General features: G+C 48.5%; 1 protein-coding gene across 1 annotated transcript in view; it reads left to right on the top strand.

The window, feature by feature from the left end:
• Positions 1-22,898, top strand: part of shank2b (SH3 and multiple ankyrin repeat domains 2b) — a 1,049,335-nt gene that overhangs the window by 327,917 nt on the left and 698,520 nt on the right. The window contains exon 11 of the mRNA XM_038808421.1: positions 2,177-2,483. Within this exon, the coding sequence (XP_038664349.1) occupies positions 2,177-2,483 (307 nt within the window). The remainder of the gene's footprint in view (positions 1-2,176; positions 2,484-22,898) is intronic.

The following is a 22,898-nucleotide window of genomic DNA, read 5'->3' as shown; positions in this document are numbered from 1 at the left end:
CTCAGTGCTCGAATCCTCCATCATGCCCTCCTTCATCACAGCTGTGATATCATCTCTGATGAGTAATGCAACTCCTCCACCCCTTCTACCTCCCTCTATCCCTCCTGAAGCATCGATACCCTGGGATATTCAGTTGCCAGTCCTGCCCTTCCCTCAACCAAGTCTCAGTAATACCAATAGCATCATATTCCCAGGTACTGATCCAGGCCCTAAGTTCATCTGCCTTACCTGCTACACTTCTCGCATTAAAACAAATGCACCTCAGACCACCTTTGCGTTCATCATCTCTTCCCCTTAGTCACATTGAGTTTATTGTCTCGTACCTTACTGGCTTTAGTTGCTGCTTCTTTACTGACCTCTAACTTCCTAATCTGGTTCCCATCCCCCTGCCACATTAGTTTAAAACCTCCCCAGCAGTGTTAGCAAAAGCACCCCTTAGGACATTGGTTCCAGTCCTGCCCGGCTGTAGACCATCCGGTTTGTAATGGTCCCACCGCCCCCAGAACCGGTTCCAATGTCCCAAAAATCTGAACCCCTCCCTCCTGCACCATCTCTCAAGCCACGTATTCATTCTGACTATTCTTGAATTTCTACTCTGACTGTCCCGTGGCACTGGTAGCAATCCTGAGATTACTACCTTTGAGGACCTACTTTTTAACTTATCTCCTAACTCCCTAAATTCTGATTGTATGACCTCATCCCTTTTTTTACCTATATCTTTGGTGCCTATATGCACCACGACAACTGGCTGTTCACCTTCCCCCTTCAGTATGTCCTGAAGCCAATCGGCCTTTCCTTTCCTTCATCATTGCTGGGTTGAAATCTTGAAATTTCCGCCCATGCCACACAATGGGAGGGCATTCGCCACACAGCTCCTGTGGTTCATGAAGGGCACTCACAACCAACTCTCAAGGCCCCGTAGAAAAGGGCCAACTTAGGTGGACATACCCATTTCCCGAGAATGCATTCATAAAGAACTGATGGAAAGAAGAGAAAGAAGGAATAATTTTGGCTGTGAATCTCTTGTCAAGATTGGCCTGACTCAAAATTTAGCCCATCGTTCCTCTCCACAGATGCTGACCATCAATTTTTTACTTTTGTTTCTGATTTCCAATCTTTGTAAATTATCTTTGACTTTTGTCCAGAAAAGAGGCAGACTGCTTACCAAATAGCCATGGCTGCATGTCACGGTGCCACACACTTTTTAATTGTTGCACATTACGGTATGTGTGGCGAGACGGTAGCAAATTCTTATACACTCCCATACCAAGAGGTGTTTTTTTAAAATTTATTTGTGGGATGTAAGGCATCACTGGCTGGGCCAGCATTTATTGCCCATAATTAATTGCCCTTGAGGAGGTAGTGGTGAGTTGCCTCCTCGAACCACTGCAGCCCGTCCCGTGTGGATACCCCTCACAGCGCTGCAGGCCGTTCCAGGGTTTTGGTGAGGTAGTTCCGAGTCAGGGGACCAGATCCTCCAGCCGTGTGTTTCCCTCCAGCAAGGCACCGTTCGCTGGCGGCCGGATTCTCTGCTCTCGCCTTTCCCATTGAAGCCTCCCCATGCTGCCAGGAGTCCACGGGGGGGGGGGGGGGGGGGTTGCACTGTCAGCGAGACCGGAGAATCCCGCTGGCAGAGAACGGACAGAGAATTCTGGCCAGGGTGGCGTGTAACATGGAGAGGAACCTGGGTGGTGCTCCCATATATCTGCTGCTCTTCTCCTGATGGGGGGGGGGGTGGAGACTGCGGGTTCGGTAGGCGCTTTCAGCTTTGGTGAGTTGCTGCAGTGCATCTTGTGGATGGTACACACGGATGCCACTGTGCGTCAATGGTGGAGGGAGTTAACATTTAAGGTGGTGGATGGGGTGCCAATCAAGCGGGTTGCTTTATCCTGGATGGTGTTGAGCTTCTTGAGTGTTGTTGGAGCTGCACTCATCCAGGCAAGTGGGGAGTATTCCATCTCACTCCTGACTTGTGCCTGGTGGATGGTGGACAGGATTTGAGGGGTCAGGGGGCGAGTTACTCTCCGCAGGATTCCCAGCCTCTGACCTGCTCTGTTATCACTGAATTTATACGGCTGGTTTGTGGTCAATGATAACCCCCAGGATGTTGATGTTTATGGTGAGAGGAAAATCTCATGTGAAATTTGAATCTTGTCTTAATTTCATTCCTCTACAGTGCCATTTCGAGAGGCTCCGACCTACTCAAACAGGAGGAGGGGACCTCCGAGCACTCTGTCAGCACCACGGGTCCTACTCCGGTCAAACAGTGACAATAACCTGAACATTAACGATATCCCAGACTGGACAGGGAACAAGGCTGCTATTTCACACCGAAGCCTTTCACCACAACTACTGCAACAGATGCCGAACAATCCCAATGGCACTATAAAAAGTGCGAGTGGTACCCATGGCTCTCGAAGCCGCTCGCCATCCCTAAATAGGATTGGAGAGGAGATTCACAGGCCACCGCACAGGCAGATCAGGTACGGAAACTTCACTGGAAAGAAAGGTACTGATAGTTTGAATTGTTAAATCACCTTGTGCACCTTTTATGCAAGAGGCATAAGAAAAAGTGGAGGGGATTTTGTTTTTACACAGTGAGTTGTTACGATCTAGAAAGCACTGCTGGAAAGGCTGGTGGAAGCAGATTCAACAGTAACTTTCAAAAGGCAATTTGATGAATGCTTGAAGGGGAGGAATTGTAGGACTATGTGCAAATAAGCTGGCAGTGCGGCTAATTGGCTAGCTCTTCCATAGAACCAGGAAAAGAATGATGGGTTGATTGGTCTTGTTGTGTCCTGGTAAGGGTCAATGATTTGTGATTCCACCCCTCACCCGCCCCGCCTCCACCACCCACCTCCTATTTTTCCCTGGGCTCACCCCTTGTGAACTTGACGTTCCTCATCTACTCATAAGTCAAAGAAGCCAAAAGAAGTATTCCATGTGACCTGTAGTCAATTTCGTAGACCTCTGACAAAGGTTCCCCTGCAACTTCTCAAACGATGATCAGGCAAGGAGGCTCTGAACATGTGAGTTACTTACCAGGCTACCTGTCCGGGCTTCCCTCTTCCGTCATCAGCGGCTTTCCAAAAATGCACTTGACATTTTCTGTATATCTCCTGTATATGTCCCATTTGTTGTACGTTCTCCGAGATTTGATTTGATTTATTTATTGTCACATGTAGCGAAGTACAGTGAAATGTATTTTGCTGCGGCTGAGGGAACAGCATGGATGGGATTCTCGGTCCTGCGTTTCCCGGCACGGCACTCCCCCACCGGGAGTGGGACTCTCCGTTCCCGCAGCCGGCCAATGGGACTTCCCATTGTAACCGCCCCACACCGTTGGCAAACCAGCGGGTGTGCGTGCGCTGCCGACAAAGTGGAGGATCCGCCGACGGAGAATCCCGTAGGATATCATTCTAGCACCAAGCTCTCTCTGTGCTATACTCAGTTTATACTGTCCATTAGTTCTACACAGGGATGTGATAGCAGAGCACTTAGCAAAGCACAATGTGACTAAGCAGAGTTAGATGAGTTTATGGGGGGCTGGTTTAGCTCAGTTAGCTAGACAGCTGGTTCATGATGCAGAGCGAGGCCAGCAGCGTGGGTTCAATCCCCCGTACTGGCAGTTGTTACTCATGAAGGCCCCGCCTTCTTAACCTTGCCCCTCGCCTGAGGTGTGGTGACCCTCAGGTTAAATCACCACCAGTCAGCTCCCCCCCCCTCAAAGGGGAAGGTCAACTGGGACTATGGTGACTTTACACATTACACATGGATTTATGAAAAGAAGCTGCAAATAACAGGATTGATAAGGGGAAACCAGTGGGTGAGGTATATTTTGATTTTCAAAAAAGGTAACACAAAATTAGAGTTTATGGAATTAGGGTAATATATCAGCACAGATTGAGGATTGGCTCATGGACAGAAAACAGAGAGGTGATAAATCTTAGGTTAGCAGAACACCAGAAGATCAGAGTTTTGGGGGTGGAGACTGCGGGTGCTTTCAGAGGAGCTTTGGTGATGACTTAGATGAGGGGACGGACTATACTGTATCTCTGATGACGCAATGTTAGGTGGAAATGTAAGGAGGCTGCAAAAGTCTGTGAAATAAGTGAGCAGATGCAACAAAATATGAGAGATTAGAGAGATCCGGGAGTGCAGGTCCACAGAGCTTTGAAACTGGCAACACAAATGGACAAGGTAGTCAAGAAGGCTTACAGAATGCTTGCCTTCATTGGACAGGGCATCGAGTATAAAAACTGGCAAGTCATGCTGCAGTTGTATAGAGCCTTGGTAAGGTCACACTTGGAATATTGCACACAATTCTGGTTGCCACACTACCAGGAGGCTTTGGAGAGGATGCAGAGGAGGTTTACTAAGATGTTGCCTGGTCTGGAGGGTGTTAGCTATGTGGAGGCTGAATAGACTCGGACTACTTTCATTAGAAAGATGGAGGTTGAGGGGTGACCTGATAGAGGTCTACAAGATTATGAGCGACATGGATAAATTGGATGGGCAGGCACTCTTTCCCAGGGTGGAGGGGTCAGTCACTAGGGGGGTAGAGGTTTAAGGTCCTTGGGGCAAAGTTTAGAGGAGATGTGCGAGGCAGGTTTTTTACACAGAGGGTGGTAAGTGCCTGGAAAGCATTGCCAGGGGAGGCTGTGGAAGCAGATACATTAATGGAGATCAAAGACATCTTGATAAATACATGGATGGGATGGGTATAGAGGGATACGCCACAAGGACGTGCTGAGGGTTTTGGCCAAGGTTGGTATCATGACCGGTACAGGCTTGGAGGGCTGAATGGCCTGTTCCTGTGCTGTATTGTTCTTTGTTCTTCATGAGGATGTGTGAAAATATCCATGTTAGAAGGAAAAATTGAAGTAGAATATTTTCAAATGGCGAGAAAGTGGGAAATGTTGAGGTCCCTGGGTTATCAAAGTTATAGAGTCATAGAATCATGCAGCAGAGAAAAGGCCATACGGCCCATTGCGTCTGCAGCAGTCAGAAACAAACACATACCTGTCTCTACAGTAAGTTAGCACAGCAAGCAATTAGGAAGGTAAATAGTTAACTTTTGTTACAAAGGGATTGGAGTATGAGAGCAAAGATATCTTACTGCAGTTGGCAAGGGCCTCAGCAAGGATATATGGGAAGGTCTTGGAGTAAGTTGAACATGAGTTTACCAGACTGATTCCTTGATGAAGAGGATTATCCAAAGAGAAGAGATTGAGTAGATTTGGAATGTATGGATTTTACACACTCTCTCACACCCCAGACTTAATTGAAGTCCCAGCCCCCACCACCTCCTTCACGCCAGGAACTGCCTGAAGTCCCAGCAGTGGCCACCTCTTGAAATTGCCGTTGCAGAGACGACAGAGCTGCTGTCCTATCTGATCAGCCAATAGGTCTCTACAGCATGAAATGACTGGGGTGGCCGGTGTTTTGGTGGGTGGGCTCCCCACTGTCTTGTTCATCAGACGGCGGGGTGGGGGGGGGGGGGGGGCAGAGAATGCAGCACCCTGTAAAATACAGCCCGTAAAAATTTTAAGGAGCTTTGACAGGGTAATCCCCCTGGCAGGGGAGTCTTAAACTCTGATCCACAGTCTAAGACGAAGAGATCAGACACTTAGGACAAAGAAATTTCTTCACTAAAATGTTGCAGAACTTTGGAACTGTGTACCCACCAGGGTTATGAATGCTCTGTTACTGAGTATATTCAAGACAGAAGTTGTTTTATTTCTGCGTACCGGGGGATTGACGCGTGAACGTATAATATGGGAAGGTGAAAAGGTGGAATAGATCAGCCATGATTGAATGGCGGGGTGTGTTTGAATTAGACATTCTGAATTCTTCCTCCGTGTACCCGAACAGGCACCGGAATGTGACGACTAGGGGCTTTTTCATAGAATTTACAGTGCAGTACAGTACAGTACAGGGCAGCACGGTAGCATTGTGGATAGCACAATCGCTTCACAGCTCCAGGGTCCCGGCTTCGATTCCGGCTTGGGTCACTGTCTGTGCGGAGTCTGCACATCCTCCCCGTGTGTGCGTGGGTTTCCTCCGGGTGCTCCGGTTTCCTCCCACAGTCACAAAGATGTGCAGGTTAGGTGGATTGGCCATGATAAATTGCCCTTAGTGTCCAAAATTATCCTTAGTGTTGGGTGGGGTTACTGGGTTATGGGGGTAGGGTGGAGGTGTTGACCTTGGGTAGGGTGCTCTTTACAAGAGCCGGTGCAGACTCGATGGGCCGAATGGCCTCCTTCTGCACTGTAAATTCTATGAAAAGAAGGAGGCCATTCGGCACATCAATTCTGCACCGGCTCTTTGAAAAAGCACCCTACCCAAGCCCACATCTCCACCCTATCCCCATAACCCAGTAACCCCACCCAACACTAACGGCAATTTATCATAGCCAATCCGCCTAACCCGCACATCTTTGGTCTGTGGGAGGAAACTGGAGCACCCGGAGGAAACCCACACACACATGGGGAGAACGTGCAGACTCCGCACAGACAGTGACGCAAGCCGGGAATCAAACCTGGGACCCTGGAGCTGTGAAGCAACAGTGCTAACCACTGTGCAATCGTGCTGCCCCAAAACAGTTACACTGGGCCTTGCAGTGTTGTTGCAATTAGACTCATGCTATTTTTTTAAATTTAGAGTACCCAATTCATTTCTGTCCAATTAAGGGGCAATTTAGCGTGGCCAATCCACCTACCCTGCACATCATTGGGTTGTGGGGGTGAAACCCACGCAGACACGGGGAGAATGTGCAAACTCCACCCGGACACAGTGTCCCTGAGCCGGGATCGAATCCGAGACCTCGGCACCGGGAGGCAGCAGTGCTAACCACTGTGCCACCGGGCTGCCATGGGCATTTCACAGTAACTTCATTGCAGTATTAATGTAAGCCTATTTGTGGCAACAGTGAAGATTATTATTATAGTGTTGTTATGAGGGAGGGGAGGGGTGGGCACCTGTTAGGGGCAGTAATTGAGATGGCGGGGAATGATCAGGAAGGAAGCTAGTGGGTTCTGATCACTGCAGCGAGGCCAATTGGAGCCCCCCTTTAACCCCCAGCTCCACATTCCGCTTCCTACAGGACAGTCCTTTCAATGAAACCATGAAAATAGACCTCCTCTATCTAATGTTCTAATGGCATCATGAACACAGAAGGAAACATTTAACTCGACATTCATTTCCATCTCATCTTGTTCTTTGTCACAACTCCTGTCATTTCCTATCAGAGCCATTAACACATAGTTGGCCATACCGCTAGGGGAACACTTACTGCGTTTTTGTCTGAAACCTCTCTCTGCCTTTTAGCAAAGCTTCTAACCTGCTTAAAGCACCAGAACAAAGAATATCAAATAAATGTATCAAGCGCTCATCCACAAGGAACATGACTAGCCTGGTTAATCAGCAAATAGAATTAGAGAACGATACAGCGCAGTACAGGCCCTTCGGCCCTCGATGTTGTACCGACATGGAAAAAATCTAAAGGCCATCTAACCTACACTATGCCCTTATCATCCATATGCTTATCCAATAAATTTTTAAATGCCCTCAATGTTGACGAGTTCACTACTGTTGCAGGTAGGGCATTCCACGGCCTCACCACTCTTTGCGTAAAAAACCCACCTCTGACCTCTGTCCTATATCTATTACCCCTCAATTTAAGGCTATGTCCCCTCGTGCTAGCCACCTCCATCCGCGGGAGAAGGCTCTCGCTGTCCACCCTATCTAACCCTCTGATCATTTTGTATGCCTCTATTAAATGCACCGGAACACTGAGAAATCTCCTTCCACCCTGACTGAGCAAGTTGAGATTGTCTTGGGGAATTAGTTTTTTAGTTACTTCCGAGCTTTGAACAGTCAATGCTTAAATAAGATGATCGTGAGCACACCGAGGTTAGACTTCAGAGGACACCTTGTGAGACGGTGTGATCGTGGGTAAAGAGGACAAGGGCAGCTAATGCACTGGCTGGGTCAAGACCACAAGGGCAGCTAATGCACTGGCTGGGTGAAGACCACAAGGGCAGCTAATGCACTGGCTGGTTGAAGAGGACAAGGGCAGCTAATGCACTGGCTGGGTCAAGACCACAAGGGCAGCTAATGCACTGGCTGGTTGAAGAGGACAAGGGCAGCTAATGCACTGGCTGGGTGAAGAGGACAAGGGCAGCTAATGTACTGGCTGGGTGAAGAGGACAAGGGCAGCTAATGCACTGGCTGGGTGAAGAGGACAAGGGCAGCTAATGCACTGGCTGGGTGAAGAGGACAATGGTAGGCTAATGCACTGGCTGGGTGAAGAGGACAAGGGCAGCTAATGTACTGGCTGGTTGAAGAGGACAAGGGCAGGCTAATGCACTGACTGGGTGAAGAGGACAAGGGCAGCTAATGCACTGGCTGGGTGAAGAGGACAATGGTAGGCTAATGCACTGGCTGGGTGAAGAGGACAAGGGCAGCTAATGTACTGGCTGGTTGAAGAGGACAAGGGCAGCTAATGCACTGGCTGGGTCAAGACCACAAGGGCAGCTAATGCACTGGCTGGGTGAAGAGGACAAGAGCAGCTAATGCACTGGCTGGGTGAAGAGGACAAGAGCAGCTAATGCACTGGCTGGGTGAAGAGGACAAGGGCAGCTAATGCACTGGCTGGGTGAAGAGGACAAGGGCAGCTAATGCACTGGCTGGGTGAAGAGGACAAGGGCAGCTAATGTACTGGCTGGTTGAAGAGGACAAGGGCAGCTAATGCACTGGCTGGGTCAAGACCACAAGGGCAGCTAATGCACTGGCTGGGTGAAGAGGACAAGGGCAGCTAATGCACTGACTGGATGAAGAGGACAAGGGCAGCTAATGCACTGGCTGGGTGAAGAGGACAAGGGCAGCTAATGCACTGACTGGGTGAAGAGGACAAGAGCAGCTAATGCACTGACTGGGTGAAGAGGACAAGGGCAGCTAATGCACTGGCTGGGTGAAGAGGACAAGGGCAGCTAATGCACTGACTGGGTGAAGAGGACAAGAGCAGCTAATGCACTGGCTGGGTGCAGAGGACAAGGGCAGCTAATGCACTGGCTGGGTGAAGACCACAAGGGCAGCTAATGCACTGGCTGGGTGAAGAGGACAAGGGCAGGCTAATGCACTGACTGGGTGAAGAGGACAAGGGCAGCTAATGCACTGGCTGGGTGAAGAGAACAATGGTAGGCTAATGCACTGGCTGGGTGAAGAGGACAAGGGCAGCTAATGCACTGGCTGGGTGAAGAGGACAAGGGCAGCTAATGCACTGGCTGGGTGAAGAGGACAATGGTAGGCTAATGCACTGGCTGGGTGAAGAGGACAAGGGCAGCTAATGTACTGGCTGGTTGAAGAGGACAAGGGCAGGCTAATGCACTGACTGGGTGAAGAGGACAAGGGCAGCTAATGCACTGGCTGGGTGAAGAGGACAATGGTAGGCTAATGCACTGGCTGGGTGAAGAGGACAAGGGCAGCTAATGTACTGGCTGGTTGAAGAGGACAAGGGCAGCTAATGCACTGGCTGGGTCAAGACCACAAGGGCAGCTAATGCACTGGCTGGGTGAAGAGGACAAGGGCAGCTAATGTACTGGCTGGTTGAAGAGGACAAGGGCAGCTAATGCACTGGCTGGGTGAAGAGGACAAGGGCAGCTAATGCACTGGCTGGGTGAAGAGGACAAGGGCAGCTAATGCACTGGCTGGGTGAAGAGGACAAGGGCAGGCTAATGCACTGACTGGGTGAAGAGGACAAGGGCAGCTAATGCACTGGCTGGGTGAAGACCACAAGGGCAGCTAATGCACTGGCTGGGTGAAGAGGACAAGGGCAGGCTAATGCACTGACTGGGTGAAGAGGACAAGGGCAGCTAATGCACTGGCTGGGTGAAGAGAACAATGGTAGGCTAATGCACTGGCTGGGTGAAGAGGACAAGGGCAGCTAATGCACTGGCTGGGTGAAGAGGACAATGGTAGGCTAATGCACTGGCTGGGTGAAGAGGACAAGGGCAGCTAATGTACTGGCTGGTTGAAGAGGACAAGGGCAGGCTAATGCACTGACTGGGTGAAGAGGACAAGGGCAGCTAATGCACTGGCTGGGTGAAGAGGACAATGGTAGGCTAATGCACTGGCTGGGTGAAGAGGACAAGGGCAGCTAATGTACTGGCTGGTTGAAGAGGACAAGGGCAGCTAATGCACTGGCTGGGTCAAGACCACAAGGGCAGCTAATGCACTGGCTGGGTGAAGAGGACAAGGGCAGCTAATGTACTGGCTGGTTGAAGAGGACAAGGGCAGCTAATGCACTGGCTGGGTGAAGAGGACAAGGGCAGCTAATGCACTGGCTGGGTGAAGAGGACAAGGGCAGCTAATGCACTGGCTGGGTGAAGAGGACAATGGTAGGCTAATGCACTGGCTGGGTGAAGAGGACAAGGGCAGCTAATGCACTGGCTGGGTGAAGAGGACAAGGGCAGGCTAATGCACTGACTGGGTGAAGAGGACAAGGGCAGCTATTGCACTGGCTGGGTAAAGACCACAAGGGCAGCTAATGCACTGGCTGGGTGAAGAGGACAAGGGCAGGCTAATGCACTGACTGGGTGAAGAGGACAAGGGCAGCTAATGCACTGGCTGGGTGAAGAGGACAATGGTAGGATAATGCACTGGCTGGGTGAAGAGGACAAGGGCAGCTAATGTACTGGCTGGTTGAAGAGGACAAGGGCAGCTAATGCACTGGCTGGGTCAAGACCACAAGGGCAGCTAATGCACTGGCTGGGTGAAGAGGACAAGGGCAGCTAATGTACTGGCTGGTTGAAGAGGACAAGGACAGCTAATGCACTGGCTGGGTGAAGAGGACAAGGGCAGCTAATGCACTGGCTGGGTGAAGAGGACAAGGGCAGCTAATGCACTGGCTGGGTGAAGAGGACAATGGTAGGCTAATGCACTGGCTGGGTGAAGAGGACAAGGGCAGCTAATGTACTGGCTGGTTGAAGAGGACAAGGGCAGCTAATGCACTGGCTGGGTCAAGACCACAAGGGCAGCTAATGCACTGGCTGGGTGAAGAGGACAATGGTAGGCTAATGCACTGGCTGGGTGAAGAGGACAAGGGCAGCTAATGTACTGGCTGGTTGAAGAGGACAAGGGCAGCTAATGCACTGACTGGGTGAAGAGGACAAGGGCAGCTAATGCACTGGCTGGGTGAAGAGGACAAGGGCAGCTAATGTACTGGCTGGTTGAAGAGGACAAGGGCAGCTAATGCACTGGCTGGGTGAAGAGGACAAGGGCAGCTAATGCACTGGCTGGGTGAAGAGGACAAGGGCAGCTAATGCACTGGCTGGGTGAAGAGGACAAGGGCAGGCTAATGCACTGACTGGGTGAAGAGGACAAGGGCAGCTAATGCACTGGCTGGGTGAAGACCACAAGGGCAGCTAATGCACTGGTCGTGTTCACCCATCTTAGCACAGAGGCCAACCAGAAAGTTGATAGAAAGCTGTGATATGCGCTCCTCCAGTTCTCACCTCTTGACCATCACATTTTTAACGGGTGTGAGTTTGAGCTGCTTAGGCCCAAAGCTCTAGAATTCCCTCCCTGAATCCCTCCTCATCCATTCTCCTTCCTTTTAAATACTCCTTAAAACCTATTTTGTCGCCCACCATAATATCTCTTTCTGTGCCTCAATGTCTAACTTTGTTTAGTAATGCTATTGTGACGTGCCTAGGGATGTTTTCACTACATTAAGGACACTATAAATACAAGCTATTGTTTGTCAAAAGAGAATAAAGATGCATCAGATTGTAATTTCCTGCATTACAACAGTGAATACATTTCCAAAGTACATAATTGTAAAACACTTAGGGATGTTCTAAGGTTGTGAGAAGAGCTGTATAAAAGCAAGTCTTTTTGTACACAGTCATCATTTCTGTCTAAATTATACTTATTAATAGCTTTGAAAAGCCTTTATCGCTGTGCGTTCTGATGGTTTATGAGTTGATTGCTGTGACTAGAATGGGATTGTTTGTGTGTTTAATGACTATATAATTCTGGATCAAGCACTGTGCCAATTAATGACAGAGGTTTTTGTGCTGGAACTGAGAATGAGGTTGGACCAGATCACTATTGGAACCTTGTGAGTTATATTTTTTCACAGCCAAACCATCACCTACGATGATTTCCATACCTTTGGCAACACAGTCAGCTTCAATAAGCTCAAAGTTCCAACCGCTTGTTCCTCATCAACTTGTTGCATACAAGTGACGCTGGTGGATGCAGGGAAGGGGGTGGGGGGGGGGGGTGTGGGGGGGGGGGGGGGGGGGGGGGGTGGGGGGTGGGGGGGGGAAGAATGATTCTCCTCTTCCAGACAGAGTTCCAGGATTGTGATATTTCCGACCAAATCAGTATTCAGAACCCATTTCCCAATAATTACACCCTGGCAGTGCCGAGCTGGCACCTGGGCAGTACCCCATGGCATCCTAGCAGTGCCACTCTGGCACACCCTGCTGTGTGGGTTGGCACTGCCAGGGTGCCGATGCAGCGCCCTTATCCCACACACCCAGGGGCTCCTGAGGTCTCTGATCCGCTCTCTCTCCCCCCCCCCCCCCCCCCCCCCCCGGGCGTGGCCTTCACATCTGATTTCTGTTTCGGGAGACGGGTACTAATTCACCCCAGCGTGAGGCCTCGCCAGTGGTGCTGCTGAATATTGGGAGCTGGGAGACTGAGGCCTTGAATGGGCTACGCATATTTAATTAGCCCAATGGCTCATTTACATATGTTCAATGAGCGCGTGATCCAGGTTGCGCCAGGCCTAACGATTTGGGTGTATTGTCCGTGGATCGGTACCCGGTGCTAAATCTCCTGCTATGCACCCGAATAATGGAATGGGCGTCAGGCACAACACGGTGGGAAAATAACACCCCCTAACTGAACTGGACCCAGCCATATAAATACTGTGGCTGCAAGAGGAGGCCAGAGACTGGGAATCCTGCAGGGAGTAACTCCCCTCCTGACTCCCCAAAGCCTGTCCACCATCTACAAGGCACTAGTCAGGAGGGTTCTCTACTTGCTTCGATGAGTGCAACCCCAACAACACTAAAGCAGCCGCTTGATTGCTCCCCCTTCCACAAACATTCAATCCGCTACCACCGACAGACAGTAGCAGCCGTGTGTACCATCTACAAGATGCACTGCAGTAACTCACCAAGGTTCCTTAGGCAGCACCTTCCAAACCCATGACGGCTACCATCTAGAAGGAGAAGAGCAGCAGATATCTGGGAACCCCACCACCTGGAGGTTCCCCTCTGAGACCCTCACCATCCCCACTGGGAAATATATCGCTGTTCCTCCACTGTCGCCGGGTCAAAATACTGGAAATCTCTCCCCAACAACACTTTTGTGTACCTACACCACATTGACTGCAGCAGTTCAAGAAGGCCACCTCCTCGAGGATAATTAGAGATGGGCAATAAATTCTGCCTTGGCCAGAGACAACCCTATCCCGTGATTCTCTTGGTATCCAAAATGCTGCCTTGAATATACTCAGTGACTGAGCGTGAAATCTAGATTCACCATTCTAAACTCTCCGCCTGGTCCTGGACTCCAGCCAGGGGAAAACATCCTGCCAGCAGCTACCAGGTCAAAACCCTTAACAATCTGAAACCCCTTAACAGGCACATGATGGACTACAGCCACCAAGTGGGTACCCACCATTGTGGGCATGTCTTTGCCAGAGTTCCTGCAGCATGGATACCTCAGTCAGTAAATATAAGGTGGCTGATGTGTTGGGTAAACTGGGTCCATGTGGACTGCGTTTGATGCAGTGTAGAGAGAGAGACAGGCTTCCAACACTTGAAGAAATGCAACACGATATTATTGAACAACTAACTATAAAAGATGCTTAACTGTGGGTTGACACTATGCTGACTTGACTGGAGACCCGAGGCTAACCTGACCAGACTAACTGACTACCACATGGTGTTTGTACTGGCTACTGCTCACGAGCTCTGACTGTCTCAGAGGCTGGATCCCGAGAGAGCGGGAAAACTGGTGCCCTCTGGCTTTATAGCGGTCGTCCTGTGGTGATTGGCTGCTGTGTTCTGTGTGCTTACTCGTCATCCTGTGTGTCAATCACTGCCTGTCTGCACTCCATTATATACATGGATGTATATTATGACAGTGGCATGGATCACTAAGGTTGCAGAGATCAGCAGCAAGGCTCCCTCAGATGAAAGAAAGAACTTACTTTAATGTAACTCCGTCCACAACCTCAGAACTTCTTCATGTATTTTACAATCAATAACGTAAAATCTTGAGTATTTCAGAACCACAACAGTCAAATTGCTCAAAACAAGCCCTGACAAACAACATTGTGATAATAAACAAATAACCTACTTGCAAGATGCTGGCAAAGGGATGATTTTTGGCCAGGACACCAAAGTGTCCCGGGATCTTTTGCTTCCTCCTGAGGATCTCGGTTTGACTGTCATCTGAAAGGTGTCATCTCCAATTGTGCAGGACGTTGTTACAATCCTGCAGAAACATTCAGCTGAGCAAGGCCTCCAGCAGTTAATGACCTGGTGTGGACTGCGCAGGGAGGAGGTTTCAAAAATGTGCTTCACTTCCCTGATTGGCTACATTTGGGAACTTTACCATTTATATCACAGGGTGGTCTTCTCACTTTGAGCTAAGTTTCAAATTGAACATTCAGTCTAGCGTTAGAGCATCTAATTTGGATGTTACATCACAAGTTAATGAGGTTCAAAGATATTTATTGGCTTTCATTGGAACTGAACACACAATTGTAACTATTATTACAACCAATTACGCATATGCAATGATAACTGGTTCTAATAATTCTTTTTCTTTTCATTCTTGTGATAAGAACATAAGAACTAGGAGCAGGAGTAGGCCATCTGGCCCCTCCAGCCTGCTCCACCATTCAATGAGATCATGGCTGATCTTTTGTGGACTCAGCTCCACTTTCCGACCCGAACACCATACCCCTTAATCCCTTTATTCTTCAAAAAACTATCTATCTTTATGAAATGAAATGAAAATGAAAATCGCTTATTGCCACGAGTAGGCTTCAATGAAGTTACTGTGAAAAGCCCCTAGTCGCCACATTCCGGCGCCTGTCCAGGGAGGCTGGCACAGGAATCGAACCGTGCTGCTGGCCTGCTTGGTCTGCTTTAAAAGCCTGTGATTTAGCCCAGTGTACTAAACCAGCCCCTAAACCACCCCTTTATCTTGAAAACATTTAATGAAGGAGCCTCAACTGCTTCACGGGGCAAGGAATTCCATAGTTTCACAACCCTTTGGGTGAAGAGGTTCCTCCTAAACTCAGTCCTAAATCTACTTCCCCTTATTTTGAGGCTATACCCATTAGTTCTGCTGCCACCCGCCAGTGGAAATAACCTGCCCGCATCTATCCTATCTATTCTCTTCATAATTTTATATGTTTCGATAAGATCTCCCGCATCCTTCTAAATTCCAATGAGTACTGTCCCAGTCTACTCAACCTCTCCTCATAATCCAACCCCCTCAACTCTGAGATTAACCTAGTGAATCTCCTCTGCACACCCTCCAGTGCCAGTATGTCCTTTCTCAAGTAAGGAGACCAAAACTGAACACAATACTCCAGATGTGGCCTCACTAACACCTTATACAATTGCAACATAACCTCCCTAGTCTTAAACTCCATCCCTCTAGCAATGAAGGACAAAATTCCATTTGCCTTCTTAATCACCTGTTGGATGCACGCCATGCATCTTTATCTTATGCAGCAACCTTTTGTGTGGAACCTTGTCAAAAGATTTCTGGAAATCCAGAAAACCAACTTTTTGAGATTCATGCACTAGCAAAACAGCTCTCTCTGCGCAGCAGCATGTTTTAAATTTTAGCATTTAAATAATAATCCCTTTTGCTGTTATTTCTACCAAAATGGATAACCTCACATTTGTCAACATTGTATTCCATTTGTCAGACCCTAGCCCATTCAATTAACCTATCCAAATCCCTCTACAGACTTCCGGTATCCTCTGCACTTTTGCTTCACCACTCATCTTAGTGTCATCTGCAAACTTGGACACATTGCCCTTGGTCCCCAACTCCAAATCATCTATGTAAATTGTGAACAATTGTGGGCCCAACACGGATCCCTGAGGGACACCACTAGTTACTGATTGCCAACCAGAGAAACACCCATTAATCCCCACTCTTTGCTTTCTATGAATTAACCAATCCTCTATCCATGCTACTACTTTACCCTTAATGCCATGCATCTTTATCTCATGCAGTAACCTATTGTGTGGCACCTTGTCAAAATATTTCTGGAAATCCAGATATACCACATCCATTGGCTCCCCGTTGTCTACCGCACTGGTATTGTCTTCAAAAAATTCCAATAAATTAGTTAGGCACGACCTGCCCTTTATGAACCCATGCTGCGTATGCCCAATGGGACAATTTCCATCCAGATGCCTCGCTATTTCTTCCTTGATGATAGATTCCAGCATCTTCCCTACTACCGAAGTTAAGCTCACTGGTCTATAATTACACGCTTTCTGCCTACCTCCTTTTTTAAACAGTAGTATCATGTTTGCCAATTTCCAATCCGCCGGGACCACCCCAGAGTCTAGTGAATTTTGGTAAATTATCACGAGTGCATCTGCAATTTCCCTAGCCATCTCTTTTAGCACTCTGGGATGCATTCCATCAGGGCCAGGAGACTTGTCTACCTTTAGCCCCATTAGCTTGCCCATCACTCCCTCCTTAGTGATAACAATCCTCCCAAGGTCCTCACCTGTCATAGCCTCATTTCTATCAGTCACTGGCAAGTTATTTGTGTCTTCCACTCTGATGTGAGCATGGCTGGTCAGGCCAGCATTTATTATCCTGAAGAAGGTGCTGGTGATGTGAACCTGAATCACTGCACTGCATGTGGTTTGCTGGGCCATTTCAGAGGGTGTTTAAGAGTCAACCCCATTGCTGGGGATCTGGAGTCACATTTTGGTCACACCAGGTCAATGCAGCCGATTTCCTTCTCTGAAGGACATCAATGAACTCGATGGGCTTTTACAACAGCAATCCAATCGTTTCATGATTCCCATTAATTCTTTGCCTTTACATTTCCCTTGCAGCCATAAAGTAATTTACATTCATATCTCTGGAGTATTAGTCCAGTCCTTTTGATTAGTAGGTCAATAACAAACCCAATCACACAAATTCTCAAGCTGACACAGCTTTCTGTTGTACATTCAATGGATGAAAGCCAGTATTAATTGCCCCTCCCTAATTGCCCTTCAGATGGTGGTGTGAGCTGCCTTTTCGAACCGCTGCAGTCCTTGAGGTGTAGGTACACCCATTGTGCTGTTAGGGAGGGAGTTCCAGGATTTTTACCCAGTGACAGTGAAGGAACGGCGATATATTTCCAAGTCAGGGTGGTGAGTGATTTGGAGGCAATCTCCTGGCGGTGGGGCACCCAGGCATCTGCTTCTCTTGTCCTTCTAGATGGTAGTGGTCATGGGTTTGGAAGGTGCTGCCTAAGGAACCTTGGCGAGTGAATGGAGTGCATCCTGGAGATGGTACGCATGGCAGCCACTGTGAGATTAAGGGGATGAACATAGAACATAGACCATACAGTGCAGAAGGAGGCCATTCGGCCCATCGTGTCTGAACCGACCCACTTAAGCCCTCACTTCCCCCGTATCCCCGTAACCCAATAACCCCTCCTGACCTTTTTGGTCACTAAGGGCAATTTATCATGGCCAGTCCACCTAACCTGCACTGCGGGAGGAAACCGGAGCACCCGGAGGAAACCCTCGCACACACGGGGAGGACGTGCAGACTCCGTACAGACAGTGACCCAAGCCGGAATCGAACCTGGGACCCTGGCGCTGTGAAGCCACGGTGCTAGCCACTTGTGCTACCTTGCTGCCCTTTGGTCTTTGTGATTCTCGGGAAACGAAAACATAGAGAGAGCCAAAACAGGGTCAATTTGTTATCACCCATTTTATAGTATTGTGAAAAGTCAAGATCTAATCCGTCCCCATCAGTGTTGGAAAGTTCTGTGCTGGTATGTTGCTGTGAGCTGCAGCCCATCCATGGAGAATCTTGGGCTGGATTTTCTTCCAAGATGCCGGTATCAGGACTTCTCAGCTTGGTACACCAACTTGGGAGAAAGATCTTGCAAAAGTGAGATTTCCGAGGGGGCTGGGGTTGGCTATGCCAGGTCCAGCAACAATGTGGAGGCAGCCATGGGAGCTGTAAGATGGGGGGCGGGATTCTCTGACCCCGCGCCGGGTCGAAGAATCGTGTCACGCCGCCACGACGCCGGCACGCGATTCTCCGCAGAATCGGAGCCATTGGCACGGTGAGGTTGGCGTGGCGCTGGTCGCGAGCCGCTCTCCACAGCCAGCCCGCCGATTCTCCGGCCGTTAGAATAGAGCCGAATCCCGCCGGTGCCGTTCTAACCTGCTCTGGACCAGCGGGACGTCGGCGGTACCTCGGCGGGACCTCAGTGTGTAACGGTCGGGTGGCGGCCTTTGGGGGGGAAAGGGGGGGCCTGACCCCAAGAGGGGCCTCCGATTGGGGCCGGCCCCTGTAGTCCTGCGTCATGTTGCGTCGGGGCCGGCGCATTCAAGGAGGCCACTGCACATGTCCTCGTTGGCGCCGGCGCAACTGCGCATGCACGGATCCCTCGGCTCACAGTTCGCCCGGGAACTGCAGCTGGAGCGCGCGAACCGTGCTGGCCCACTGGAGAATTAGTCGTGTGAACGGCCCGTTCACGCCATCGTCAAACGCGACGGCGTTTATGCCGGTGTGGACACTCTGCCGCGGGATTGGAGAAACCCGCCCAGGGTGTTTAAAAGGTTCAGCTCAATGCTTTCAGACTTCATTTCAGTTACCATAAAACTGTTAAAACCTTCCAGCCCTCATCGCTCACACCCCCTCACCACACAGTCCCATTGCCGTTTCCCTGCTAATTCATGCAACCTCATGACCCTTACCAACCTGTGACCCTCCACCAGCCCAAATGGCCACTCATATACTCCATACCAACTTAATGCCCTCCGCTCACCACCAGTGATGCCTAATACCCTCGACCATCCATCCAACCCCAATGACCCTCCACCTCTCAGCTAATAATGCATCTGAGGTTTGGCTGAAAGACCAGCCATCCATTTGTCTGTTGAAGCAGCTGTGCCCAAGATAAAACATTGCAAGATCGATAGTTTAATAAAGGCGAGAGAGGTCATATGGGTGGCATAAAGAAGATATTTATTTATAATATTTACTATTTAGGAAGGGGCCCTGTTAAACTTTACTGGGTCCTCTCTCTCTGTCAGTCGGTTCCTATCTGACTGACCTTATATCCACACGGTAATAGCCCCGAGGTTAGCGAGGGAACTCATACTCCTCCAGCCAAATGAAGAAAACAACCAAGCCAGATTTGTGTGCTCCACACTGGTTATTACAGCCCCCCAAAGCCCAAAGACCCCCCTATAGGGACCAGTGAGCAGATTATTACAGTAAGAAGTCTTACAACACCAGGTTAAAGTCCAACATATTTGTTTCAAACACTAGCTTTCGGAGCACTGCTCCTTCCTCAGGTGAACGCCATCCAACGCCGGCATCTGCACATCAGGTTATTACAGGTAACTTTGTCTTTTTGATCAATTTCTCACTTTTTGTTTACACAAGATTAAGTGGTGTCAAGTTCTTACAGCTTCTGCTTTGATACTTTAAAGGGCTGGTTGATTGACACTTTTATCGTGCCTTTGGTGCAAAATGAGTTACCTTTAAAGAAAGTTGCGATTGAATAACCTTTTTAAATCTACTCACAAAATGATATTGTTACTAAAGGGTTCTTTACATCTATACAGAGTGTGGGTGATTGGGTATGGCTGTGTCCATTCACCTAGGTTGGCATGGGGGGTATGAGGAGCATTGGGGATAGGTGGAGACGCACAACATGGAGGATATGTGGGACTTTGGGGTCGTTGCAGGTGCAACACCTCTCAGGAGCCATGAGCCCATCAGAAATTTCCGATGTCTGTCTGTAGTCAGTTCAAATTTACTGTTCTTTTAATAACGCTACCAGTATATTGCCCTATCTTCAGATTACGGGAATAATCCAGATCGCACTGAGGTGTAAGATATACGATTCAATGGTTCACATTAACAGCCGCCATTTGGGACAGTACACTATGACTAATCAAGATCAAATCTACTTTAGGAGCCATGATTGTAGTGAGGACTGTTACACAGAATTACACTGAATATACATACAGAACAATTGTCCAACTTGGTCCAGGCTAGTTATGCTCCCTATCAGCTACTTTTTCCTGCTCCCTCAAGTGTTGAACCCCTGAAATACATCTATGGGGTGTGATTCGGGTGGCGCATTGTGCCAGCGCGGATCGGGGTCAAGTTAATAGACCACTGTCTGAGTTAAAGGAGGAATGGTGGTCACTGTGTACCCTTTGAAACTGGTAATCCCACTCTTCATTTAACATTAACTCATTAATCGACAACCAGCACATGATTTGCTCAATTAAAATTAGTGTCGTTTGTTAATGCAAGAGTACATAACTCTGGTGCGGCCGCACCTGGAGTACTGCGTGCAGTTCTGGTCACCACATTATAGGAAGGATGTGGAAGCTTTGGAAAGGGTTCAGAGGAGGTTTACTAGGATGTTGCCTGGTATGGAGGGAACGTCTTACGAGGAAAGGCTCAGGGACTTGAAGTTGTTTTCGTTAGAGAGGAGAAGGCTGAGAGGTGACTTAATAGAGACACATAAGATAGTCAGAGAGTTAGATAGGGTGGACAGTGAGAGTCTTTTTCCTCGGATGGTGATGGCCAACATGAGGGGACATAGCTTTAAATTGAGGGGTGGTAGATATAGGACAGATGTCAGAGGCAGTTTCTTTACTCAGAGAGTAGTAGGGGTATGGAACGCCCTGCCTGCAACAGTAGTAGACTTGCCAACTTTAAGGGCATTTAAGTGGTCACTGGATAGACATATGGATGAAAATGGAATAGTGTAGGTCAGATAGGTTTCAGATGGTTTCACAGGTCGGTGCAACATCGAGGGCCGAAGGGCCCGTACTGCGCTGTAGTGTTCTATGTTCTATGAATCATGGAACTATTAGGAGAGGATTTGGTCATCGCGAGTAATTTTAAGGTTGATATTTGTAATGCTAAAAAACCAGTATGTCTGGAAACAAATTAACATTTTGATAAAGTTCATTACCTTTAACATTGATTCTTTCTGGTGGCTGGTTTAGCTCACTTGGCTAAATCGCTGACTTTTAAAGCAGACCAAGCAGGCCAGCAGCACGGTTCGATTCCCGTACCAGCCTCCCCGAACAGGCGCCGGAATGTGGCGACTAGGGGCTTTTCACAGTAACTTCATTGAAGCCTACTCGTGACAATAAGCGATTTTCATTTTCATTTTTTTCATTTCCCAGCTCTGTAGTCCCCGGCTGCTTCCGTGAGAGTGCTGCTCTGCTAAAGAGATACAGATCAATAACCTCCTGTTCAACCTGAGCTGGGGGAGGAGGGAGACAAGGTAGGGAGGGGATGGGGCAGGAGGTGTGGTGCGCCCACTGAATTTGGCGGGGGCTAGTGAGCTGGGAGTAAGGAACACTGAGGTGGCAAGGCAGCAATGTACTGTTTGGGGATGGTGGGATCACTGAGCTGGAGAATGCTGGGTAGGTAGTGAATAGATTGGGACACTTCTCCCAAAGGAAAGGATTGAAAGATGAAGAATAAGTCACTCTGGGCTGGTTTTTCACATATCCTGACCACCATTGCCAGAAGTTAACAAAACATTTGCCTTCAGCAAGCTGAAGAAAAACACAAGGCCCCAAAAGACCTGGAACTAAGAATATGCCATAAACTACTAAAAATAAGTTTGCCAAGCCTGGAATCTGATTATCAAAACAATTAGTTATAATTTTATTGTTTAGTTGCCTCACTTCCAAATCAAAATTCAAACTTACTTTTCACTTTTCTACAAACTTATATTCTGCACGTATATCTCCTGTTATGAAGCCTCAATTTGCTTGTTGATCACATTCTGGTGTTGCATCTCTATATTGTGCAAACATATAGGATTGACAGACAGGAAAAGATCAGCTGCTCCATCAGGGTTGACCCACACAAATGGAACAGCAATGGGCTATGTTCCTTTTTCTCTCCCCCATGATCTGACAATCAGAGTGTGAGAATTTACAGTGTACCTAATCTCCCTGGGTGCATCAGGATTATTCAGTCAGCTGGGCTGTTAGAATCTCATTATTTCAATTCCAGAAGTCTTGGTCAGTTGTTTACCACAATAGGTTTCTGGAGAACAGGTCTTGGCAGTCTTGGAGTTTGGACATGTTGGAGCAAAGTTTTGAATGACCTTCAGTTTCACATGGTAGAAGGTGAGAGGCTGTGATGAATGTCGGAGTTAAGATCCATTATATTATTATTTGGTGAAGTAAGGGTTAAATGCCTGGCTTAGTGTGTTTGACTGCAGCAATCATATTTTTAAAATAATCTGGGTTTGCAAGCTTTAAGGAGCATGAGGTGCAATTAACCATTGTACAAGCTTGGGCTAATGCAATTTTGATTTGGTGAAATGATGTCATTGCTGGGTGGAGCTAAGGCATCAGGCATTTTACAAAAGCATTTTCAGTTTAGTTCCGATTCTGGGTGAAGCTGAGACCAAGTAAGGCAATTTTCTCTCACTGTGAATTAGTTAAAAGAGATTAAGTGTATTTAAAGCAGTGCAGACTTGTCTGAGGGTAAGGAGGAGTGGAAACAAACCAGTTAAAAACAGCTTTTGAAGAAATCCAGCCAGAGTTTCTGCAGGGTTCTGACAGGAGTCAGATCTGTTCTGTATTGCAGTGTTGAGAGAT

This window comes from Scyliorhinus canicula, chromosome 9 (genome assembly GCF_902713615.1).
Source record: "Scyliorhinus canicula chromosome 9, sScyCan1.1, whole genome shotgun sequence".
Classification (NCBI taxonomy): Eukaryota; Metazoa; Chordata; class Chondrichthyes; order Carcharhiniformes; family Scyliorhinidae; genus Scyliorhinus; species Scyliorhinus canicula.
This window is presented reverse-complemented; position numbering and strand designations above follow the sequence as displayed.